At 42.7% G+C, this 26295-nt stretch overlaps 1 protein-coding gene across 6 annotated transcripts in view; it reads left to right on the top strand.

Annotated features, from left to right (window-relative positions):
* FCHO2 (FCH and mu domain containing endocytic adaptor 2) overlaps positions 1–26295 on the top strand; it is a 228201-nt gene that overhangs the window by 76934 nt on the left and 124972 nt on the right. For all 6 annotated transcript variants that reach the window (XM_050945258.1, XM_050945259.1, XM_050945257.1 and 3 more), the window contains exon 8: positions 14343–14439. In XM_050945258.1, the coding sequence (XP_050801215.1) occupies positions 14343–14439 (97 nt within the window). The remainder of the gene's footprint in view (positions 1–14342; positions 14440–26295) is intronic.

Below are 26295 nucleotides of genomic sequence, written 5' to 3'. Positions count from 1 at the left end.
AATCTAACAATAGCCTAAGTTCCCAAATGTATTTTCTTCCTTTTGTTTTTTAATAAAATTTACCTTTTTAAAAAAACAGAATTGGATTTTTGTGTCCTAAGAGGTTTATGCACATGTTGTTTAATTAGGTGGTGGCAACAGCTGATTTCCATTGTTTTTCTTTCTCAGCTCTTCTCTGAGGAGGAGAAGGGATGACAGGGCTTGAGGGTACTCCACAGGAAGGAATTCCCAAGTGTGCCTTTCTGGGTTCTCAGAGGGGTTTTGCACTTGGGTGGTGGCAGCATTTACCAATCCAAGGTCAGAAAAAAGCTGTGACCTTGGGAGTTTAATACAAGCCTGAAGTGGCAAGTATTAATTTTTAGACTCCTTGCAGGCCCCCACCTTCTGCACTCGAAGTGCCAGAGGGAATCAGCCTTGACACCTTCTTTGATAGTTGATCTTCCAAATTTTCATTCACTGTGTCAAAATTAGCTTCTATATCAGTGCTGTTGGAACACGTAATCAATAGACTGAATGAAAACCAGGATACATTTTTCTTGAACGTTTTTGTGATAATTTTTTCCCTTTTTGTCCAAATTTGAAGTTTCAAATTTTGACCAGCTCTGATAATCAGTTATGCAAAAAGCTTGTGCATTTTTGTGTATTTGAAAAATTTCAGTCAAGTTTAGAACATGTCACAGTACAGAAACTGCAATGAGAATATAAAGTGATTTACTAATGGATCTAGATGTAAATGCTCTACTCTTGCTACTTTTGCTTAATTAGCAGCATTCCATACAGTGGATCATAGCAATCTCATCAAACACTTATCCACAGCAGTTATATCTTTCATGAATCTCAGTGCAATTTCATCTGGGTCTTCATTGTTCTAATTCTGCAACCTTTATTATTATTATTATTATTATTATTGTGTTCTTTTTACTTGCTGTGTGCTTCTATTTAGATCAGTTTTAAGGAGGCATATTCTGCATATTTTTAGTTGTACAAATGTTGCTGACATACACTTCTACCCTGATATAACACGACTTTGGATATAACACGGTAAAGCAGTGCTCCGGGGGATCAAAGCAAGTTCAGTATAATGCAGTTTCACCTATAAAGCGGTAAGATTTTTTGGCTCCCGAGGACGATGTTATATCGGGGTAGAGGTGTATATATTTCAAAGAGATTTCTTGTTCTTTTTTCTCCATGAGCAGATGCTGGTTCATAGTGTTTATAGTTACCCAGTTCAGTTGTCTCTTGCATTTAGGACAAGAGTATGTGTATATCAGAAAGCAAATTTGTCTGTTGGTTACAGTAGGGAACTGGAAGTCTGGAGACCTGGATTTCATTCCCAATTCTGCCCCTGGACTTTGTGAGACCTTAAGAAGATAATTTCACCTCTGTTTCCCAATTTGTAAGATAGACATAAAACCCATACTTTTAAAAAACTCTGATATCTTCAGATAAAATACCCCATAAGTACAATATTCTTGGGGTGGTCGTATTTATTGCTGTCAGTCATCCATCTTGAACGACAGTGGTGTGTCAAAGTAATTCAATTACTGTGTGTCATGCTGTTGTATTGCAAGTGGCTAAAATGTCCAGTTCTTGAGCGATAGTCCTTGCCTCAAATAGCGCAGGCATAGGGCTCCAGGCCAGCGGATGAATCTGGCACACTGCTAGCATTTGAGACCATTAGCGATTTCCTCTTCACTTTCCTCTCTCCATGTATTATTTATTGGTTACTTATTACCACCATAACTTGTAGCTTGTTCTTTTAATCTTTAGTATAATGGATGTTTCATTTCACCAGTATAATCCAAAATGAAGTCAGTGGTATTATGTTTTATTTCATTTTCATATTGTTGAAAAATATGCTAGGTGCTTTACTGAAATACACAGGATAAAATACCTGCCTTCAAGAACTTAACCTCTCTTATTAGCAGTGATGCAATGAATGGGTGACAAATGGGATGAGGCGGAACAGTGTTTACAGTAGCAAGATTATGTGGTGACTGTTTTTGGTATGTGCATTTCTTACAGCTTATTTCACAACTCTGCCACTCCCTGTGTGTTCACTCTTTCCTTGTACTGTGTAATCTTTGTCTCTGCTCAGCCATCCAAACATGCCAGTAGTCTCTACCCATTTGTCAACTTCTCACGTAAACATCTCCTTCAACACAATTCCTTGCACATGTGACACTCTCCCTCAATTTGTCTGTGAGGTCACTTTTGTCTCCTCCTTCAAATCTCTGAAGAGCAACCTCTGCTGTTCTGCTTAAAATAACACAGTCCAGCTGATAATGGGTGTGTTGAGAGGCTCTTGAGTATAGTCAAAACACATAATGTAAATAGGTATGTAATAGGTATGTAATAGGTATGTCTATAAATACTATATTTAAAAAAACTATTCAAAGAATATTAAAGTTGCCAAATCAAGCACTCAAAAGGTTAGGAAATGCAAGAATTAAGGTTGCTTGTACAACCTTAATTCAACTCCCTTGTGCATTATATGTTTAATTATATGAACTTATTCTATTTTTTGTACAGAACCCCTGCCTCAGTTGGTGCACAGGATGGATGCCAGCATGTGGCCCAGTGCATTATTTACTTAACACTGTCCAAACCCTGCACTGAATACAGAATTATTAATTTCTTCATTGGCTTTTCTGTGGTGCTCTCATGGTAATATTTTTTACAAACATTAATGAATATATCTTTTCTACAACCCTATGAGAGAATGTGATATTATCACCACTTTACAGATGAAGAACGTAGATTCAGTCACAATTGTCAAGTGTTCACTATTTTAGGTGCCCAGTTCACCCTACGGCCTGAATTTTAGCATTTTATAGCAGTTTATATGTTCTCAGTAGAGTTCCCATCAGCCTCAGTTGCATTTGTGAATATTCAGCATGTAATCAAACCCAAGTGCCTCAGGTTCGGTACCCAGAAAATAAGGAACATACAGTGGCCACTTGTGGAATCTCTTTTTGTTTTATGATGTACCTGGCATCACATAGGAACTCTGTGGCATAGGCAGGGTTATAATCCAGTAATTCAGGTGACATTCAGCTGCATTAACCATGACATCATCTTTCCTTTCTGAAGTTCTCAGCCTCATTCACTACAAAAATAGTTAAATCTTCTTTAGTTAAATGAAGCTACTTTAAATATGTTGAATATGTAAGGAACAAATTTTATCAAAATTCATCAAAACATTTTGCATTTACTAAATTACTAAACAAAGGAAGTATTATCTGCAGTTAGTGAAAAGAACTAATTGGTCCTGACCACCATCCCCTTCAAGGTTTTAAAACTAGTAGATCTAATCTTCTCACACTTCATTTTTATTCATAGATTAGAAGAGGAAAAAACTTTCCTGCTTTTTTAGCTCTCAGTTGGTTTCTTGACTTGGAACAAACTGATCATCGACCTGAACATTGAATAAAATAAAATGAAGAAAATATTCTCTCTGCAGCTGCAGAAGAGGCTACTGCTGTTAAAAGATGTTTTAACTTCAGTCAACCCTGATTTCAGGTGTATGGTTAATGACTTCCACCAGTGCAGTGACTATCTTTAAAATTTGGCAGCAAGTTTTTTAAAATTAATTTCAATTTAAAAATATGTATGTTTTTAAAGATTTTAATAGATTATTGTATATCTTAGCATTGTCATACTTTCAAGTTTATTTTTAAATAGATTTGTTTTAAATAAATCAAATTAAATTATTTTATTTTTTTTAGTCACCTATTTTTATACAGGCAACTAATTGTTATATTCCTCATTTTCAGGGTGCCTATTTTAAGATACAGCACTCTCATTTGCAGAACCACTAAGCACTCTCAGCTGCAACTGAAGTTAGTGGGCACTGTGTTATATAATGACTATCACCTGATTCTTTAGAGTACTTAACATCACCATTTGGCGACCCAAAATTAGTGGACTCTTTTTTACCTTAATCGCTGAGCCTCAGTTCCCCATCTGTAAAATGGGCATAACAGTAGACCCTCACAGAAGTGCTGTGAAAATTAATTAGTTAGTGTTTAGTGAAGCATTTAAATGAGAACCATAACACAGCCCGTGAGAAAATTAATAATTATGTATTTAGAGCAGGGTTTTAATAGTGTACAGTTAATAAGACATGGGCCTCACATAAACAGTGAGGATAAAACAAAATGTTGTGCAGCTGCTCATTTAGTGAGCACCATCTATTTTCTGCACTGAATGAGGCAGGGGGTACTGGTTTTTTTTGTTTTGTTTTTGTTGTTAAAAACAGATGTGATCCTGTAATTAAAGATGGAATCATAAAATGTGTACATAAGGATCCTGAATGAAAGTTGCACAAGCAACATTAGTTCTGGACTTGCTTATATTTCGAGTGTTTGACTTTGCAAACGTAATGTGTTTTTAGCATGCGTGCATGTGTGTTTTAAAATGCTGTGGCTATATGTGTGTTTTGTCTTGGAGCCTTGGGGTGGGGGAAAGGTAAATAGAGAACAAATGAGACATGCTGATGCTTTGTGTGGTAGAGAATGTTCCTTGCTATGTGTGTTTACAGCATGGAACGTAATGGGGCTTTCTGCCTGATTGGAGCCTACCACAATATATATAATTTGTCCGATCTCTAAATAGGATTTTTAGCTAGGTGACTGTACTTAATCTGTAGTACTTTTACAATTTTCTAAGCCTCAAATGTACCCCAACTTTTCTGATATTTCATGTGTATAAAAATTTTTTTTTGTTCTTCGAGTATGTCTCTCTGTATATCTCCTTGTATGTGCACATGTGCCTCACATGCACTAGTTTGGATTTTTTTTAATAGAAATGTCTGTTGGGGTTGTGCACATGACCTGTACTCCTCGTGCTCTTGTGCAAGAGCAAAAAGGGCAAAATGGCTGCAACCTTCCCTCTGTTCCCTCTTACTGCTTGTGGCAATGAAATGGAATCTGGCAAGTGTCTTACTGCTACTTTTTCTGTGGGCTTGGCTACATACAGCGCTGCATCTCCCTGGCTGCAGTGCTGGCTGTACTCCTGCTCTGCCTGGGGTATAACGATTGCAGTGCTGCTTCGCCAGTGTGGCCACCAAAAGCGCTGTAATTGGCCTCCAGAGGTATTCGGAGTATCCCAGAATGCCTGTTCAGCCACTCTGCTCATTAGTTCGCACTCTACTGCCCTGGCCTCAGGTGACCCACCCTTTAAATGCCCCAGGAATTTTAAAAATCCCCATCCTGTTTACTCAGCCAGATGTGGAATGCAATCAGTGAATCTTTCCAGGTGACCATGCCTCCACGCACCAAACGAGCCCCAGCATGGAGCAATGATGAGTTGCTGGACCTCATCAGTGTTTGGGGGGAGGAAGCTGTGCAGTCACAGCTGCACTCCAGCCATAGGAATTACGATACCTATGGGCAGATATCAAGGGCCATGCTGGAAAGGGGCCATGACCAGGACGCGGTGCAGTGCAGGGTTAAAGTGAAGGAGCTGTGGAGTGCCTATTGCAAAGCCCGCGAGGGAAACCGCCGGTCCGGCGCTGCCCCCACGACCTGCAGTTTTTACAAGGAACTGGACACGATACTTGGGGGTGACCCCACTGCCAATCTGACTACCACGATGGACACTTCAGAGCGGGGGTGGCAGGGTGGGGGAGGGGAGAGGAAACCGAGGCTGAGGGTACTGGGGGTAGGGGGAGACACCCCGGAGTCCCAGGAGGCATGCAGCCAGAAGCTCTTCTCAAGCCAGGAGGAAGGTAGCTAGTCACAGCAGCTGGTACTTGGTGAAGGACAAGCAGAGGAGCAGGTTACCGGTAAGCGGCTTTTATTTTCAGGATGGAAATGTTTCGGGAGAGGAGTAGGGATTAAGGCTGCATGCGTGCATGCCTAGATATGGAATAGCCCATTGAAGTGGTCTATCACATCGCGGTAATCGGCCTCGGTAATCTCTTCAAAAGTTTCAGCCAGAGCGTGGGCAATGCGCTTGCGCAAGTTTATAGGGAGAGCCACTGTGGTCCTTGTCCCAGTCAAGCTAACACGTCCACGCCACTGTGCCGCAAGGGGTGGGGGGACCATTGCTGCACACAGGCAAGCTGCATATGGGCCAGGGCGGAATCCGCCTTGCTGTAGAAGACCCTCCCGCTCTTCCTAGGTGACCCGCAGCAGCGAGATAGCTTCTAGGATTAACTCCTGTGGAAAATGTTGGGAGAGTGTTCAGTATAGATGCCCCCTGCAGCAGTTTGCTTTCCGCAACGCACAGAAACCCCTGCACATCCCTGAAGCAATCAGTCCACCTTACTCACCATTTCGTGGCTCCTGTGGGTTATGTGCGCTCTGTTTGGTATGGGAAAAGTATGCTAAATAGAAGACTGTAAACTCCTTCACTGTGTGGGAATAACTGTCTGAGTGAGATTATAAACAATACTGCCTCTGTTAACTGTTGCCATTTTTGTCTTTTGAAAAGTGTCCTTGACTACTCGACTGCCCGTATCATCGACTGCTCAGAGGCTACAAAAGCTCAGGAAGAAACTGCAAAAAAGCAAAGAAGACATGCTGAAAGCAGTTATGGATCACTCTGCCAGAGACAGTAAAAAACTGCAGGACTGGAGGAAAAAACTGCAGGACTGGAGGGAAAGGGAAAGCAAGATCCTCCAGAGAAACGCAGCGGCTAAGAAGAAAAGCACAAAGCAGCTGATAAGCATCCTGGCGCACCAAGCGGACTCTATACAGTCACTCATAGCCATGCAGGCAGAGCACTACCGTGCTGGCTCTTCCCCCTCCCAATACCAAAGCTCTTTCCCTTGTGCCCCAATGTCAGCTCCAGACCCCTGTCCCAAGCATCCAGGTTCTTACCACCATCAGCTGCCCCCAACACCTGTACGTTCACCAACCAACCCTGAGAACTATGACCCTTACCCTCTGCACTCAACCCCATGCAGTATTTTCATCCTGAAGTGCAGCAGTCATTGCACAGCACTCCAGACAGGACATATTCAAACCTGTGACTGTACAGTTCACCACTCCACCCCCCTGCCCTTTTAGGTTCCCAAAATGTTGTGTGTCTGTCAATAAAGTTATTTTCTTTTCAGTAAATGAATTCTTGGCTTTGAAAACAGTCTTTATTATTACAGAAAGTGAAAGATACCGTAGCCCAGGAAAGAAACGGGCACTGCAAATCATTTTAGGAAAAACAGATTCCTACTAACATTGTAACCACTGCACTTCACTCCCGTGCAAGGCACCAAACATTACTGTTGGTTTTCAGCCTCAAATTCCTCCCTCATGGCATCCCTAATCCTTGTAACCCTGTGCTGGGCCTCTCTAGTAGCCCTGCTCTCTGGCTGTGCAAATTCAGCCTCCAGGCATTGAACCTCGGAGTTCCATTCCTGACTGAATATTTCACCCTTCCCTTCACAAATACGGAGGGTACAGCACGTGGATATAACCGCAGGGATTCTGCTTTCCCCCAAGTCGAGTTTCCCATACAGAGATCTCCAGCACCCTTTTAAACGGCCAAAAGCACACTCCATAGTCATTTGGCACCGGCTTAGCCTGTAGTTGAACCGTTCCTTGCTGCTGTCAAGCTTCCCTGTATACGGTTTCATGAGCCAGGGCATTAACGGGTAAGCGGGGTCTCCAAGGATCACAATGGGCATTTTGACGTCCCCTAGTGTGATCTTCCAGTCTGGGAAAAAAGTCCTGGCCTGCATCTTCCTGAACAGGCCACTGTTCCGAAAGATGCATGCATCATGCACCTTTCCAGGTCAGCCTGTGTTAATGTCAATGAAACGCCCACGGTGATCCACGAGCGCCTGAAGAACCATAGAGAAATACCCCTTCCGATTAATGTACTCGGATGCTAGGTGGGGTGGTACTAGAATAGGAATATGCGTCCCATCTATCGCCCCTCCATAGTTAGGGAAACCCATTTGTGCAAAGCGATCCACAATGTCCTGCACGTTCCCCAGAGTCACGGTTCTTCTTAGCAGGATGCGATTAATGGCCCTGCAAACTTGCATCAACACGATTCCAATGGTCGACTTTCCCACTCCAAACCGGTTCGTGACCGATCGGTAGCTGTCTGGAGTTGCCAGCTTCCAAATTGCAATAGCCACCCGCTTCTCCACTGGCAGGGCAGCTCTCAGTCTCGTGTCCTTGCGCTGCAGGGTGGGGACGAGCTCAGCACACAATCCCATGAAAGTGACTTTTCTCATCCGAAAGTTCTGCAACCACTGCTTGTCATCCCAGACTTCCATGATGATGTGATCCCACCACTCAGTGCTTGTTTCCCGAGCCCAAAAGCCGCGTTCCATGGTGCTGAGCATTTCCGTGAATGCCACAAACAATTTAGTGTCATACGTGTCAGGCGACTCGATATCATCGTCGGACTCCTCACTGTCACTTTGGAGCTTAAGGAATAGCTCAACTGCCAAACGTGATGTGCTGGTGAGACTTATCAGCATACTCCTCAGCAACTCTAGCTCCATTTCCCATAGAAATTGCGCTGCACAGAAACCATTGGGAGAGTCACAATGGCGCCAAACATGGACGGAAAAACAGTGACTGCTGGGATGTGAAGCGATGCATCACGGGGCATTGGGACAGGAAGTGGAATGACCCGCACCCTTCCGTCCCCTTCCCACAACCCAGGGCACCAAAATGGGATGAGGTGCTCTGTGGGATAGCAGCCCATAATGCACCACTCCCAACAGCGCTGCAAATGCTGCAAATGTGGCCACACTGCAGCGCTGGTAGCTGTCAGTGTGGCCACACTGCAGCGCTTTCCCTACACAGCTGTACGAAGACAACTGTAACTCGCAGCGCTGTACAGCTGCAAGTGTAGCCATACCCTGTGTTTCAAGCTCACTTTCTATGCTGTTTTGGTGAAGAAACTCTCTTCACAGTCCTTATCTCTTATGTTCTTTAATTTCTTTATTTTTCTTTTTTTAATGCCCAAGTTAAACACAGATTACGACCCCCATCCACATACATCTCTTTATACTGTGAGACAAAGTGCCCCACACCAACCAACGTGGTGAACTCTAAACCGTCAGGGTTTAAACTCTCTCTCATCCCTGATGGACTCATTCCCCTGGTCAATGGGCATAACTAGTTCCTATTGTGTCTGGGGAAGACCCACATCCCTGATCAGTGTTTGTTATTTAAATCCTTCTTGTTGAGGATTTGCAAGTCAAGGCACTTACAGATGAAACTATACCCATTCGAGCATTCAGTGCATGTCATCTCAGATAACCACCTACAAAGAATCGAAAGGGTTGTCCTTAGTGAGTACTCTGGGAGCAGACACCGCACCCCAGCAGCGACAGAAGGACAGGGGAGAATAACACCATAGAAATTGACCCTAAACATCTTACAATGAGGGCCTTTGGCACCGGCCACTGCTACCCTAGCTTCATCAACCCCTTCAGCACAAGTACTGACAGATTTGGCATTGGGCCTCATCATCAATGTCTCTGGCATGAGAACTGGCACCAGCACCTCAACATCAGAGCATGACCAAAAGGCAGGGCCAGGCAGTCAGACATGGCTTCAGACACCACCCCAAGAAGACAAGAATAGACATCATTCCTTCTAAGGGCAAGGTGTCTGTCCTCCTTCAAGAGAGTAGTACTAGGTAAACCAGCAGTCACACTGACACAGACACAAGCAAAGACACCCAGTGCTGATTATGGGATCAAGATGTGCCCTTATGGAACAGTTGAGATCTCTTCCTGGGAAGTCCATAAATATTGGGATAATGCCAGGTACCGAAGGTGCTACTCAAAGAGTGTTACTCTTCATCACAGTGAACTGACCAAGTATTCTTTCCAATGCTGAACAAGGATTATTTGCCTGTAGGCACAGAGAGAGTCTATACCAGAGATTCCTCATACAGGGCACCACCACAAGAAAGACATGAGTTGCATTGAGCTGACCAGTCAGCAGAGGGCCTGTATCCATGCTCTGTGCCACCCTGGCCATACTGATCCTATTGGGGACCTTTATCTCAAATGTCCCACAGTAGATTCCTTCCCTTCCTGTGGGTTCAGAAAGAAGCGATTGAGCTCCTTCGGCAGCATCACTAACTAGACACTGCCATCTGTCCCTATGGGTCAGTGGTCTGGAAACTGGGAGCAATGCAAAAATCACAGCACCCTCAGTTTCCTTTGAAAGAATAGTCTTTGTCGCAGGACTAGGCAGTCTTGTTGGCCTGTATGTGAGGCCCTGCCCCAGTGGCTGGTGACTTGAAAGCCTTTCAGGATCTTTTGTCTCACATCATGGAGATTAGATCTCAAAACAGTGATTATACAAGAGATATCATATAAACTTTGACATTTTTGACCATGTAAGTTTCAGCCATGATTTCTCTCCCAATTAATGAGGTCATACTAGAGCTAGGCAAAGGGGCACTCTCAAACCACCATCCAGCCTATTTCCAAAGTGTTGAAGAAATGTTATAAAGTGCCCCTGAAAAGCTTCAGACACTTCTGCTCCCACCCGAATCCAGGATTATTGTCAACTGCAGCAGTGCAGGAGAGGCTGAAATTGATTAAAGGAATGTCCAAAGATAAAGATCTAAAAAAAGCTAGACTAGTTCAGGCACAGAGTCCACTTGGCCACCTCACTGCAACATCATATGGTGAACAATCAGGTGTTGTCAGGAAATTATATTTAGCAAACATGGGAAAGGGTAACTTTCATCCTGGCAAAAGTACCATAGGACACTAGAGGGAAAATAAGAGGTCACAGTTGCTGGAGAAACCGTGTAGACAGCCGTGGATACCTCTGATCTGGCCACAAGCTTAATGGCCATAGCCAGCCTCTTAGCTGTTAGGATCTGGAATACCAAGAAAGTGTTAGACACTAGCCAGGACCTACTGTTTGAGGGGATGGAGCTCTTCAGTAAGAAAACATCGTCTAACATGAAAACCAGCTATAATGTTATGGACTTGCCTGGCTGTATTCTACCACGTGCTGGCCAACATATATGTGATGCTGCTTACCACACTGCATTTGTGAACCCTCCAGCCAAAGCTGTTCTGTTCCCCTGTGAGACATTAATTACAGGAAAGCATCAATGTCACATTGTGTCACTTAAGAACTGATTTGTGTTGCCTGTGAAGATTTGTACCATGTAGTTTCAGAGGACAGGCAGGTGGTTGGATCCCACAAATGTGGGTACTCTTTTCAGTCCCTATCACAACAAAGATACTCATTTATGGACATCTCCTGGATGATATGCAACTACAATCCATCAGATTAATCTTTACCATGTTTGTGCCTGTCCTCTTAAACCCTATAGTGAAAGCTTTGTATTGTCTGTTAAAGATATGCATTATGTAAACAAACAAGGGAATGCCTGCTCCTCAACTCTGTGCCTAGAGACTATCAAATTCTGTACTTGATGCCATTAGAATGACATTATCCTGATGGCCCTTCACCTCCCAGTAGTCAGAACACGCCTACTGGATTTCCTGAACAGGCAATCCATGACCAGTCACCAACGGTCCTTGCACCAGTCCAATAAGACTGATAGTCTGTCATTGGGGATTCCTCACAATCGACTTGTTTGCTGCCAAGAGCAACTCCAGTGATCAGAACTACAGCTTCAGAAGAGATCTGAATCCAGGATCATTATCAGATGTCTCAGTCATACAGTCAAACAGAAGCTTACTGTCTGCTTTTCCTTTGATTTCCCCTGATTGCAGGGCAGCCTCCAAAACAAAGAGAGACACACCTCTCTCACCATGATCATTCTCATAGTTTCATACTGGCCAAGTTAGTTTTGGTTGACAAACCCAGTGCAGATATCAGTTCAGCCTCTGATCCAGCTTCTGGTTCACCTGGACCTGATCTTGCCCAAAGCCACACTTGACAACAGAAGAATCAAAGTTGTTCACGCTAGCTGTTCCAAGGATATTCCGTTTATTATACTGACAGGACCAAACCATTCACGCTGCCGCTCCAGTTTTTGATAGATATAGCTGGACATTCTAAACGACAAGCCATCACTTCATAGAGAATATGTAAGTAGGTAATCCAATGTATCTTGCTGTGTTACTAGCTGACTAGAGTACCTCTCCCACTGAACATCAAGGTTTCCTCCACAAGAGCAAAAGTAACATCCTCTGACTGCTTCAGGAATGTGCTGATAGCTGCGACTTGTAAGATCATAATGTGGACTAACCCACTAATTTTTGTCAAACACTGTGGCTTGGGACATAGTGGCTATTTTGGGAGAGCAGTACTTGAATCACTGCTCAAATGATGTAGCTGAAACGTCTCATCCCCGCCGTTCTGAAATACTGCTTGCCATTCACCTACAGACACATACTTAAAGAAGAGAGAATGCTTGTTTACCTACAGAAACTGTGGTTCTTCATGGCATCAGTATGAATCCGATGATCTCCCTCCCCAACCTCCCTTTTCATAGTCCTCAGCTACTACGGCTTTGAATTGCAAGGGAACTGTGTGTGTGGTCCATGGCTGTTGCGCCCTTTATGCCCTCTCATGGAAGCTCAAGGAGGGACAGTGCTCATGCATGGCCCAAAAGGACACTGCTGTTTAAATAAATAAATAAAAATTTGCTCTTGTGTGCATAGGGTAAGTAGTTGTTTATCATCATTTTGGTTTTCTACTGTCTGCCACCACTTATTACCAGTGGACCAGGCATATGCTTCGTTACATTAGAATTATTTGATCGTTTTAAGAAAAATATTTTGGTTTTGTGCCAATTTTGTTGATTTCTATGCTGTTTTCATCTTTTAGACACTCTTTATCCAGCCTGGTGGACAAGTGATTGTGCTAGTGGCAATATGCTGTATATGGGAGATTCATAGCAGAAACAAGCAACTTCTGCTTTCTTCCACCAGATGCCACCCATTGCCTCTGCAGTATGCTGAGTTTGAGTATATCAGAGGTTTGAAGGAGTTATGAAACATTGCTAAGTTTCTATTAAAATAGTTTTATTTTTTGTCTTGCTAAATAGTACTTTATTTTCTTAATTCAGTTCCATCTTTATTATCTGAAGCTACTTGTTATCTGAAACAGGGTCATGTGCTCTGATTTCTACTCATTATATGGGGGGAAAAATCCCTCAGTAAACTGAAATTTTCTACATTTTAGAGAATTCTGAACTCTCAATAAATTGAAAGCAGCAAAGAGTCCTGTGGCACCTTGTAGACTAACAGACATACTGGAGCATGAGCTTTCATGGGTGAGTACCCACTTCATATTCGCCCACGAAAGCTCATCTCCAATACGTCGGTTAGTCTGTAAGGTTCCACAGGACTCTGCTGCTTTTACAGATCCAGACTAACATGGCTACACCTGATACTCAATAAATTGAAGTTATCCATATTCCCCTATTGTATTTGGATAATAAAGGTCAAATTTTGCATAATGTTCAAGTGTGTATACCAGGAAACACAATATTATCTTGCCTTTTAAAAAGTTAAAGGAATTGTCAGTGTTCACTGGAAAGCTTTCTTCCTCAGATTTCAGGTCTATATTTGTTTCATATGCAATTGGGATATTATACTCACTTATTTTAGGCAAAACTCTCGAAGTCCATGCCTGGACCTTAAAAAGCTTTTGAACATTATACTGTATTATGCTTTTTTTAGGAGTTATGGGGCTGTGTTAAAAATATTTAAGCAAGCTTTGTAGTCAGTGGTTTTTCCTACAGATACTACTCTGAGGTCAGCATAATTATGTATAAACAATAAACTTTATTCTTTCCTATAATTTGTTAGTGCATTGAAATGTAACTTTATTTATAATTCAGAATGGGAATGTCTATATCCTGAGGAATTTAAAAAAAAAATTGTGCCTAGTAGATTGTTCTGCTGCTGTTTATTATTTTAACATTTTTATTTCTAAAATACCTATCTATGTTGCTGGGTTGGAGAGATGCTTTCTGAGCACTGCTCTTAGCCAGGTAGGTGGAAGCTGTGATTGTACAATGTTACGTGTTTACACTCTCGCTCGCTGTTGCTGTCCCAGAATGGTTGTCTTCCTAATTTATGGACGAGACTGTCTATCATAGTTGTTGCTATGTATAATCTCTTCTCATTATTTATTTATACTAAAATCAGTTTAGAAAGAAGAAATGGAGGAAAATCCTAGATCCATTTTCACCAACAGTCATTCTCTACTTTGTCCCTCCTGTGACTCCTCCTTAGCACATACCTAGGGTTACAGGAACAAAGTGGTTTCATCGCTAAGATGTCTAGTCATGTTCTTCAGCCTTTTAAGAACTTATTCTGGAAGACCTTTTAAACATTTAACTATAGGAAAATCAACTGTTTAGCTAATCAGTTTCTCCAAATATTGTGTTTTACCTTTATTTATTTTATTTTCTTAAAGGTTCATGAAGAATTTATTAATAACATGGCAAATACTACAGCTGAAAGTTTGATACAAAAATTTGCAGAGTCAAAAGGCACTGGCAAGGAGAGACCTGGTAAGAGATTATATATGCAAGAAGAATTGGAAATATAAATTTTAGAATTTATTTGGCAAGTTTGCACATTTAATACAGGTCATTGATTTTGTATAATGTACAGTGTGTTAATTTGTTTATAGGCGTCAATTCTCATACAATAACCTGTAATTTTTTTATTAGTGTATCATATTACTATTACTACAGTGAGTTTCTGGACATACTGATTGACAGTTGACTTAGCTATACATGTAGGATATTTTATTGATGTAAGTGTTGTCAGAGGGGGTTTGACTTTAGCTGTGTTTGCACAGAGAGTGGGAGAGAATAAAATCTTATATTAATTAAATTTTAGTGTTGAATGGTTAATCACTGAAAACTGTTGTCGGTTAATCTCAAAGTTTAAAGTTCTCTGTACTTTCTTACCTCTTCTCCTTTGTGCTTTTTGCATTACAGTTTAATCACACAATTGTATATTTATCAAATTCAATATAATTTACATCTTACCCTAAAACTTTAGATATATGATTTTACATTTACACTAATTTCTCTGTGGTAATTGTTCAGTATAACTTTATTAACTAAACTTTTATTTTCAAAATTATATATTTTAGTACTTTTGTCGGTACGAGCATGTGGGCACTCTGGTTCTACCTCTGTGCCCCCTACCATTCAGGTGTGGCATCATGGGTGAGCCCTCCTTTAGATTCTCCTCTCCTGGGTTTAAACAAATCCAAACAGACCTTCTGTGTGTTAAGAGCAGCCCCCCTTTTCAGAGGATCTCATTTATTGGCAACGAAGATGAAAGTAAACATAAGCAAGACCTTGTTCGTGTATCCATCTTGAGATCAGTCCAACTAACTTCTTGGTCCGATAGCCAAGGGGCACTCCAGGCCAAGCTCCTTGTCTAGAGCCAGGACTTCTAGATTGATCCTGCTCTCTTCCCTTGGAGCTCAGCTGCTGTTTTTTTCTTTCAGCCTGCTCCTGTTCCCTTGACCTGGAGAGCAATCTCAGGTTCCTTCCTTTCAGGGTATTTCTGTTTCCTTCATCTGTGGAGCAGTCTGTCTCTCTCTGGAACCCTCTTAGTTCTTTCCCTTGTCATACTTCTGTTTCCTACCTGGGAACTCTCACGCCCTAGGGTTGCCCTGCTTCCTAAAAGCCTCCTCAACTCAGAGGAACTTCCTCCTGGGAGTATTCTCCCTGACTGACCTTAAGAAGCCTTTTTATAGAATGCAGGTGCTCCTTTACTGTTGACCATTAAACAGTCATTTGGGGCAACTGGTTACTCCAAAGTGGGTCTTCATAAGGGCCTTCATGGGCAATCTAGGCCCTGACTCCTCTCTTAACTCCCCAGTTGCCCCATGAAACAATGCTTTATGTATTTTCTCTTTCACCAGCAGCACAGTCTTCCTTAGGGCAAATATGTAGTGGAGTTGCAACCCTGTGCAGCAGGCCACAATACTAATCAAATACAGCCAGTCTGTCTCCATCTATGGAGGAGCAGATGGACCAAATCCGAGTGGCGCTTCATTCTGTTTTAGCCACTTGAAACATTGGGAAATATGGAAATGGCAAAAAAAAGTCAAGATTGTCAGCAAAAACAACACATGCCTAAACGTGCTCAGTATCCTTGGAAATTTCCGGCTATGCAGTGGCAGTAAATCCACATAGACTGTGTTGAAACATTTACGGGTAGCCTTGGGAGAATTTGGTTTTGGTTTCAATTTCAAAGTATTTTTTATTTATTTTTTTTTTAATTTTGAAGTATTTTAATTATTACAGTTGGGGTCGGGTTTTATGGTTAAGTCAGCGCTGACAGCAGGGCTACATTGGGCTCCCTGCATGGCATAGAGGCTCAAGACATTGGAGTGTAAGATGTGGGGGTGGCTGCAGTCCTGTCCTAGCTTAATAGAGACCCCCAGCCAAGGCTGCAAGGAGAAGGACGGACCTCGAGCTGTGGGGGAAGACATCCCACTGCTGAACAGTTCCTGGCCTGCGATAGTCCCTGCACTTCTGGCTGATGAGGGAGTGAGCAGGACCATAACAGCAGGGCTGATTACACTGGATCCCTGCAGGCACAATGTGCGGAGAAGGCTGTGGTCCTGGTGGGACAGGATCTCATCATTCTCCTCGCAGCCCTGGCTGGGACATGTCTGTTCCCCAGCAGGAATTCAGCCCTCTCTGCACCTTCGAGCTGCAGTGATCCAGTGTCACCCAGACCTTTGGCTGTGTAAGGAGCTCTCTGCAGCCCTGCTGTCTAGTCCATATTCCCTCACTCCCATGACAGCAGTGCTGCAGAGGGCTTTTCCACAGAGCTAGTGACACCCAATCCCTACAGGGACAAAATTGTGGGGGGAAGGCTACACTTGCATAAATGTTATTGCTGGATATTTTCTTGTCAGTTTCAGTGTGAGCAGAAATCTATGTTTACCAACATCTGTCAATTTAAATCAGATCCTGCCAAGCCTGTTTACAGGGCATATGTTTTTTATTTCAGCAAGTAGATGCACATTCAGGGAAGCCATACGATCACAGAAGTGAGTGGCTGTTGCTTGGTGGAAACTGGCAATGCAAGACTTCTGTTGGTCAGTTGAAAATCCCTTTGGTGTTGGAAAGTCTGCTGGCAGGGTTGTGTATGTGCAGACAGTTAACGCTGTGTCCTACCTATGGGTAGTTGCCGTAAGCAAAGTTCTGGAAACAATGGCTGACTGTCAGAGGATGGGATTTCTGAACTTGAGCTGGGGCCATTGACGGCACCCACATCCCAGTATTTTGCCCACCAAAAGGGGCAAGTGAGTTTCTGACCAAAAAGGTTGTAGAGCAGTTTTTAAACTCGGAGATGGGGGACAGCCGACTGCTGCAGAGGAGCATGTGGATCAGACACAAACTTCTCTTAGGGGAGAGTCTGATGATAGGGAATCTCCAGGTTATAGTCAGGAACAAAGGATGGAAGAAGATAATGTAAGGGCTGGATCAGATGATAAACAGTCACATAAAAAAGAATCTGGCACATCAGAAAAGGGCAGACAGATAAACAGGGACAAGTTTTTCAAGTGCTTGTACACAAATGCTAGAAGTCTAAATAATAAGATGGGTGAACTAGAGTGCCTTGTGATAAAGGAGGATATTGATATAATAGGCATCACAGAAACCTGATGGACTGAGAGCAATCAATGGGACACAATCATTCTGGGATACAAAATATATCGGAAGGACAGAACAAGTCGTGCAGGGGGAGGAGTGGCACTATATATGAAAGAAAATGTAGATTAAAATGAAGTAAAAATCTTAAGCAAATCCACATGTTCCGTAGAATCGCTATGGATAGAAATTTCATGCTCTAATAAAAATATAACATTAGGGATATATTATCGACCACCTGACCAGGACAGTAATAGTGATGATGAAATGCTAAGGCAAATTAGAGAGGCTATCAAAATTAAGAACCCAATAATAGTGGGGGATTTCAGTTATCCCCATATTGACTGGGAACATTTCACTTCAGGACGAAATGCAGAAATAAAATTTCTCGATACTTTAAATGACTGCTTCATGGAGCAGCTGGTATGAGAACCCACAAGGGGAGAGGCAACTCTAGATTTAATCCTGAGTGGAGCACAGGAGCTGATCCAAGAGGTAACTATAGCAGGACCGCTTGGAAATAGTAACCATAATACAATAGCATTCAACATCCCTGTGAGGGGAAGAACACCTCAACAGCCCAACACTTGTGGCATTTAATTTCAAAAGAGGGAACTATACAAAAATGAGGGGGTTAGTTAAATAAAAGTTAAAAGGTACAGTGACTAAAGTGAAATCCCTTCAAGTTGCATGGGCCCTTTTTAAAGACACCATAATAGAGGCCCAACTTCAATGTATACCCCAAATTAAGAAACACAGTAAAAGAACTAAAGAGCCACCGTGGCTTAACAACCATGTAAAAGAAGCAGTAAAAGATAAAAAGACTTCCTTTAAAAAGTGGAAGTCAAATCCTAGTGAGGTAAATCGCAGGGAGCACAAACTCTGCCAGCTTAAGTGCAAGAGTGTAATAAGAAAAGCCAAAGAGGAGTTTGAAGAACGGCTAGCCAAAAACTCCAAAGGTAATAACAAAATGTTTTTAAGTACATCAGAAGCAGGAAGCCTGCTAAACAACCAGTGGGGCCCCTTGACGATCGAAATACAAAAGGAGCACTTAAAGACGATAAAGACATTGCGGAGAAACTAAATGGATTCTTTGCTTCAGTCTTCACGGCTGAGGATGTTAGGGAGATTCCCAAACCTGAGCCAGCTTTTGTAGGTGACAAATCTGAGGAACTGTCAGACTGAAGTGTCACTAGAGGAGATTTTGGAATTAATTGATAAACTCAACATTAACAAGTCACCGGGACCAGATGGCATTCACCCAAGAGTTCTGAAAGGACTCAAATGTGAAGTTGCGGAACTATTATCTAAGGTTTGTAACCTGTCCTTTAAATAGGCTTCAGTACCCAATAACTGGAAGTTAGCTAATGTAACGCCAATATTTAAAAAGGGCTCTAGAGGAGATTCCGGCAATTACAGACCGGTAAGTCTAACATCAATACCGGGCAAATTAGTCTAAATAATAGTTAAGAATAAAATTGTCTGACATATAGAAAAACAAACTGTTGAGTAATAGTCAATATGGTTTCTGTAAAGGGAAATCGTGTCTTACTAATCTATTAGAGTTCTTTAAAGGGGTCAACAGTGGACATAGTGTACTTAGTTTTCCAGAAAGCCTTTGACAAGGTCCCTCACCAAAGGCTCTTATGTAAATTAAGCTGTCATGGGATAAAAGAGAAGGTCCTTTCATGGACTGAGAACTGGTTAAAAGACAGGGAACAAAGGGTAGGAATTAATGGGAAATTCTCAGAATGGAGAGGGGTAACTAGTGGTGTTCCCCAAGGGTCAGTCCTAGGACCAGTCCTATTCAATTTATACATAAATGATCTAGAGAAAGGGGTAAACAGTGAGGTGGCAAAGTTTGCAAATGATACTAAACTACTCAAGATAGTTAAGACCAAAGCAGATTGTGAAGAACTTCAAAAAGATCTCACAAAACTAAATGATTGGGTAACAAAATGGCAAATGAAATTTAATGTGGATAAATGTAAAGTAATGCACGTTGGAAAAATAACCCAACTATACATACAATATGATGGGGGCTAATTTAGCTACAACGAGTCAGGAAAAAGATCTTGGCGTCATCGTGGTAGTTCTCTGAAGATGTCCACGCAGTGCACAGAGGCGGTCAAAAAAGCAAACAGAATGTTAGGAATCATTAAAAAGGGGATAGAGAATAAGACTGAGAATATATTATTGCCCTTATATAAATCCATGGTACGCCCATATCTCGAATACTGTGTACAGATGTGGTCTCCTCACCTCAAAAAAGATATTCTAGCACTAGAAAAGGTTCAGAAAAGGGCAACTAAAATGATTAGGGGTTTGGAGAGGGTCCCATACGAGGAAAGATTAAAGAGGCTAGGCCTCTTCAGCTTGGAAAAGAGGAGACTAAGGGGGGATATGATAGAGGTATATAAAATCATGAGTGATGTAGAGAAAGTGGATAAGGAAAAGTTATTTACGTGTTCCCATAATATAAGAACTAGGGGTCACCAAATGAAATTAATAGGTAGCAGGTTTAAAACAAATATAAGGAAGTTCTTCACACAGCGCACAGTCAACTTGTGGAACTCCTTACCTGAGGAAGTTGTGAAGGCTGGGACTATAACAATGTTTAAAAGGGAACTGGATAAATTCATGGTGGCTAAGTCCATAAATGGCTATTAGCCAGGAAGGGTAAAGAATGGTGTCCCTAGCCTCTGTTCGTCAGAGGACGGAGGTGGATGGCAGGAGAGAGATCACTTGATCATTGCCTGTTAGGTTCACTCCCTCTGGGGCACCTGACATTGGCCACTGTCGGTAGACAGATTCTGGGCTAGATGGACCTTTGGTCTGACTCGGTACGGCCTTTCTTATGTTTATTCTCTAGTTCTGCAAGGCTTAGTGGACCTCAGAGGCAGATTCATGAATACCAACATGGGAAACACTGGAAAGGTTCACAGCACCAAGATGCTGAGAAGATTGGGATTGTACTTGAAGGGGCAAGGAAGGGACTTCATTCCCTAGAAACTGCATGGTTCTCTATGGTGTGTCTGTGCCAACTGTTATTTTGGGGTACCCTGCATACCTGCTCCTAACTTGGATCATGAAACCATATCCCGACTCTGGGAAAAGGGATTTCAGTTACAACCACAGTAACTACAAAATGGTTGTGAAGTGCACATTTGGGAGGCTGAGATCTCATTGGCGCTGCCTATGCATCCGTCTGGATCCCAGTGTGGCCAGTGCTTTAACATAATCACCACCTGCTGCACACTGCATAATGTTTGTGAAGGTAAAGAGGAGTGCTTCCCATCCTGTGTCGACACAGGACAAGTCTGGTTTACAAACTTTGTACAGGCAGCTAGATCCCACCCATGTGTCCACTCATCCTAGTTCCCAGCAGGCAAGAGAAGTGATGCCATGTGTTCACACCTCTTGGCACAGCAGGAAGGCAGAGGGTGATATCTGCCTGTGCTGAGGGTTACTTTTACAGCCTGTACAGCTGTCTGAAAAGCATATGAGGGAACATTGGCACATATTTGTGGGGACACTTACTGTTGTGAGGGTGTTGTTCCCCTATAGTAGACAGTCATTAGCTTTTCGTTCATGTGACTGTTCTCCCATTACAGATAATATAGTAGGGCACCTCCCTCAGATTATCACATTAGGGTTGAGTTTGTGGGGTGGAGGGTGGCAGCAAAATTGTAATGCTGTTGTGCAATTCTTTAGTTTTAAATGGTCACACTTATTTGTATACCTCGGTTATTGAGAACACTCAGTCGGTCTTTGTGACCTTATCTACATTTGGTTTCAGGAGGTGGGAGTGCACATATTCTTTTGTTGGTGTTCATTGTCAATAGTGCTAACTGCACTTGGTGGCTGTTATGGAATACAATCTCAAGGTTGAAACAGGTCAATGTTTATGGGGGGTGGGGAGCATTTAATCACTAGATAGTGGCAGATACCTGTATTGTTACTTTAATTATTTCATTTTCCTGCATCTGAACCAAGCCATAAAGATATTTGTTTACCCATTGTCTGTATTGTGAATTCTGCTGCTTTTAGAGCTAGCAGTGCCTTTTGTAAGCACATAACAATGTACTTTCCTCATCCCTCCCATGTATCCTTGGGACTTCGGCTATATCTTAAGCTGGGTGGGGGAGATTTGGGTGTGGGGCAGACAGAAAAGTGTTTGCAGTATGATGGCACCAAACATTTATGCTATTCCATTTCATGTGCTGAACATTATGGGGCCGAATCTCAAATGAGAAAACACCTTACATTCATCGTACCTAGGAATGAGGGACCATACGCTAGTCGAAGAAACTATGACATTTAAGTACTATGGGAGGTGTAATTGAAATATTTTAAAAGGAAATGTAAACCAATGAAACATAACCAGACTGAATCTGACAACAGTGGTCAAATGTTAATGTCTCCACGCTTGTCGTCTTGCCTTCTCCCTTACCCTGAAAAGGAGGGGAAATTACTGTGAAAAATCAGTCTTTGGGACAACCAGGGATGTCTTCTGTTGGTGTTTAAGAAGGGATACTTTTGGTGGGCTTCAGGGACTCATTGTTCTGCTCGGGGATGTCCCCAGGCAAGGTGGTTTGCGTACTGGTGTATTTTGGGTGCTGAGTTGTACGGGCTCCTGCTGATCCCTCGGGCCGGGGTTTAGATCCTCCACCTCAGCAGTGCTCTAGGTGACAGCCAGAGGCAGTGGTGATAGTGGCAGCTCTTCATGAAGAGATGCAATGGCCATGGCAACAGGCAGACCCCAAACTTGTTTGACCACCAGTTCTATCAGTCTGTCTGCTATGGAATGCTCCTGTTCACTGAGGCATGCCTCCTTCTCCATGAACTGGTTCATCAGTGTCTCTTCCTGTCGAAGAGACTGATTTTTCCCATGCCCTGATGGAACTCAAACTGCTCCTGATTCCTCCTGTCCATGTCAACGAGCACATCCTTCAGGGTCTTTCTCTGTCTGATTCTGCTTTCTGTGGTGGTGCTGCTGTCCTCCCAGAAGAATGATTTCCCTCTTAGGGGCTGTTGGTCCTGCCAGTTCAAAGACAAGGGTATCATTTTTTTACTTTGGAAGAAACTGAGAAATCCTCTCACATAGCATAACTTTGCTATGGAAAGTTTTGATACTATTCAGCATTCCACGAATGTAACTGTTAGATTTTTAATGTTCATAGTGTCTCAAGGGGGAGAGGAAGCAGTTCTTTAGAGGGACTATATTATGAGTTTGCAGTTTCTTCTTTAAAAGCAGACCAACATTTTGAGAGCAGTTTTCTAGGTGCCAGAATGGAAAAGAGGCTTCTTGGTCCTGTGAAGGAGATCTGGCATAGATTGTCGCATGTTTCTGCTAATGGTCACTTATCTGTATATTGCTAAATGGAGGTTTGGTCAGCTATGAAAGTGTGGGCCAAGAGACTTGTGCTGCCAGTGACCCTCAAGACCCAGCTGGAGTTTCTGCTACAGCAGAAATTTTCTAAAATTACAAGACGGGGAGACATTTTGACTGGTTATTGTCTATCTTCTCAGCTAGCATATAGAGTTTACATACCATGAACGCTGCCCACCCATCCATCCCCTTCCCAGCATCACCAGATAACAATGGTGAAATGGACAGGGAATGAAAGAGCCACACCCTTCAAATTTATTTCATTCCCTGATGTTTCACATCAGCGCATGACTCATTCCTCGCCTCTCCACTGCAGTGGGATACCTCACTGGGTTTATTTAAATGTTAGACTGGATCTTGCTCCCCCTCCCCCTTCCCCTGGCTTATTCAGCATGGCTCAGTGCATGGAGAAGGCTATACACCAGAAAAAGCAACAATTTTGTAATCTTCCAGGGGGAAAAGGACTACTGTGACTAACTTTTCTTCAGGCAACCAAAGTTTTCCCTTCCCCTTCCTAGACCTCTGCTCTCCTCCACCTCAGCTCTCCCTCTCTCCCATCCCCATTCCACATATCTCCAATTTATAAAGGCCTGGTAAGATTGGGAATGGTATGGGAAAGGCACTGGAACTGTATATAAAAGTTTCAAAGTTAAAAAGGGAGGCTGTTACCAACTTTAGACAAATTGTTTTCTACAACTGTCCCATCCCCAACAGGGACTTTTCTAAACCTACCCCTTTGCTTGTTCCTGTCCACGCAGCCTCTGGACCATCACTGCCTGTGAACTGACTGAGAAATGCACAGGCACAGTGATTGTACGTTAATAATCTATTTTATGGCTTCTGTGAAATGCATAATAATGTTTCATCAGAAATCTATAAAATCATTGATTTATAGCTGTGTCTTGCCCAGGGGCTCTTACGGGTTGAAGTGGAGCGGTAGGACTGGGCTTAAAATCACAAATGTAGTACTAGCGCAAGAAAGGATATTGGTGGGGAGTTCCATTGTAATTTACCAGACTCGAATTCTAGTTCTTACCACAACTTGGGGTTCTCCTCAGGGCTGTGAGCAACTTCAGGCTCAGTACTGGGAGCTGTTGACAGCACTCAGTCCATCTCACTGTAGAAGGGGAATGTGCGATGAGCCCAGAGTCATTGTTGGAGTCTCTTTCCCTGCTGTACAGGGTCCTGAGGTGCTTGATGCACTGGGCTGGAGTCTGCCCAATATCAACCTGTTCCAGCCTTTGTGAAATTTCCTGGTACAGGTGTATGTTTCTGCTTCTCTGGGAGAAATTTTGGAGGACAGTGTACTCCACCCATATGTTGATCAGCAGCCTGGTGTTGTCAGCGGGCCAGGAGGCTGCTCTTGGAGTAGGAGCCATATCCATATGTAATGATCAAAAGAGTGTGGCAGAAAGGTGTTCTGATGTGGTCAAGTGCAGCTTGTTACGACTGGTAGAAATGGGGGGACAAGGAGCTTTATAGACTGGGAAAGAGGTCAGGCAGAAAAGGGTTTGTTGCGTTTGGGAAAGGGAGTGGAGGACTATGGAAATGCAAGACCTGGTATATGCCTCTTACCTCTGTCCATACTGCACACTGGTGCTGGTATGCAGTGCTGGTTATGGCACCACCCTATATTTCAGGTATGCTGGTTACTTGCCTTGTACTCACCTTTAGACACACACTTCTGGGATTCAGTTGTGATGAGCTGACATTCAGCATAATTGAGAGATTGAGGCAAAGATAGTTCTAAATCATCTTTTCAACTCCCCTTGCCCTCCTCTTGGTCTGCTCTAACTTATGCCAGTGAGGATCACCCAGAGCACATGGTACTTCAAGCCTGCCTGTTTCACTGGAAGAGTGGGTGGCATAGAGGAATAGCCAGCAGCCACTTTAGGACACTTTTCTAGCTGCAGCAGCACAAAGCATTTGGAATTTGGGGCATGGATCTGGCCCAAGGACTCCTCAAGAAGATAACAGAACAAATATGTGGAAGAGCCAGAAACAACTTCTCTAGGCAGTCTTTCACCACTGTGTTCCACAAGAACACCCTCAGACTCCCCTATGTCCAAGGAGCTGGTGGCAGGGCAAGGCCTTTTGTTTGTTTGTTTTATGAGCCTAGTGACCTGAGGATGGGCTGCTGATGAAAATAGGCAATGGCTATGGTTTTGAGTCCACATCCCCTTTCCTTGTAAGAGATTTGTCTCTTAAATATATATATATATCCATTTATTATCTGTTGAGTTATTCCCTATTACTATTTATTATTATTTATCTCTAGTCATCTTTTCAGTTGTAAGTACTTCAGGTGAGGTTAGTGTCATCTTCAGCTTGAAAAGCCTGAACAAATTAGACATGAAATGAAAGTTCAAAATGCAAATCTTGACATTTACACTAGAAATTGTTTTCTATAAAGATTTCCTGATTTCATTTGGCCTCTGAGAGGCCTACCTACATGTCCTAGTAAAGAACTTTCCCACAGATGATTCCCCAAGTTTCTGGCCATAAGAGAGCAGAGTCAGAATGGGTGAGCAGGCAGTCATTAGATCCTGCATAATAGTGTCTCACTCCATTATCCACTGCTTTCACAGAAATTAGGAATCGTGGAATCTTTCTGCTACCAAACAATGCCAAAAAACACACATTCTCCATCCAAAGTCAGTGGGAGATAGCATTGTCCCAGCCCTGGCCAACTAGTTTTCTCTATCTTCTCTCCTTTTCTTCTCCTACTTACAGTAACCCAGGATCCATAAAAAGAGATTGCGTCAGTAATCCTAGTAACTACTCTAGTTTGGGTTTTGGACGTACTGGAATTAGCCACCTCTTCATCTGCCCTTGTAGAATAATCTGTCTCAAGGGCTCCTGGTATTTCCAAATACAGGAAAATTGTGTCTGATTTAATGCATGTAGACTGGAGACAACTAATCAGGAAAGGCTATTTTTAGAAAGTGATTTGAAATTCTCTTCTCTTCAGGAAAACAATCCACTGACTTTCACAGTTTGGTATTAAATTAGTTCAGGGTGTCAGTCCATGGGAACAAGTGCAGATCAGCCAAAGTATCGCAGATCCTTGATTATTCTCAGCCTAAAAGCAAATATCCTTTTGCAGCATCTGCCTCAGATGTTTAATTCATTTTAAGTTTTCACCCCCACTGATTCACAGGCCCCCTTAAAAAAAAATCCACAGAGTGCCATCATGCAAACTCAGCTTCAGTGTCTTTATGCAACTTGCTTTGAATCTCCGCCTGCCCCCAAGGGTGTGCTTTGGGAGCCCGTCCTTTTTCTGGGGAACGAGTGCAATGAAGGGAAAGGTATCAGGGGAATTGCTTTGTCTTTTGTTTGTGTTT

The sequence above is a fragment of the Gopherus flavomarginatus genome, chromosome 3 (assembly GCF_025201925.1).
Source record: "Gopherus flavomarginatus isolate rGopFla2 chromosome 3, rGopFla2.mat.asm, whole genome shotgun sequence".
NCBI classification, from domain to species: domain Eukaryota; kingdom Metazoa; phylum Chordata; order Testudines; family Testudinidae; genus Gopherus; species Gopherus flavomarginatus.
Note: the sequence above shows the minus strand (reverse complement) of the source record. Positions and strands in the feature narration are given on the sequence as shown.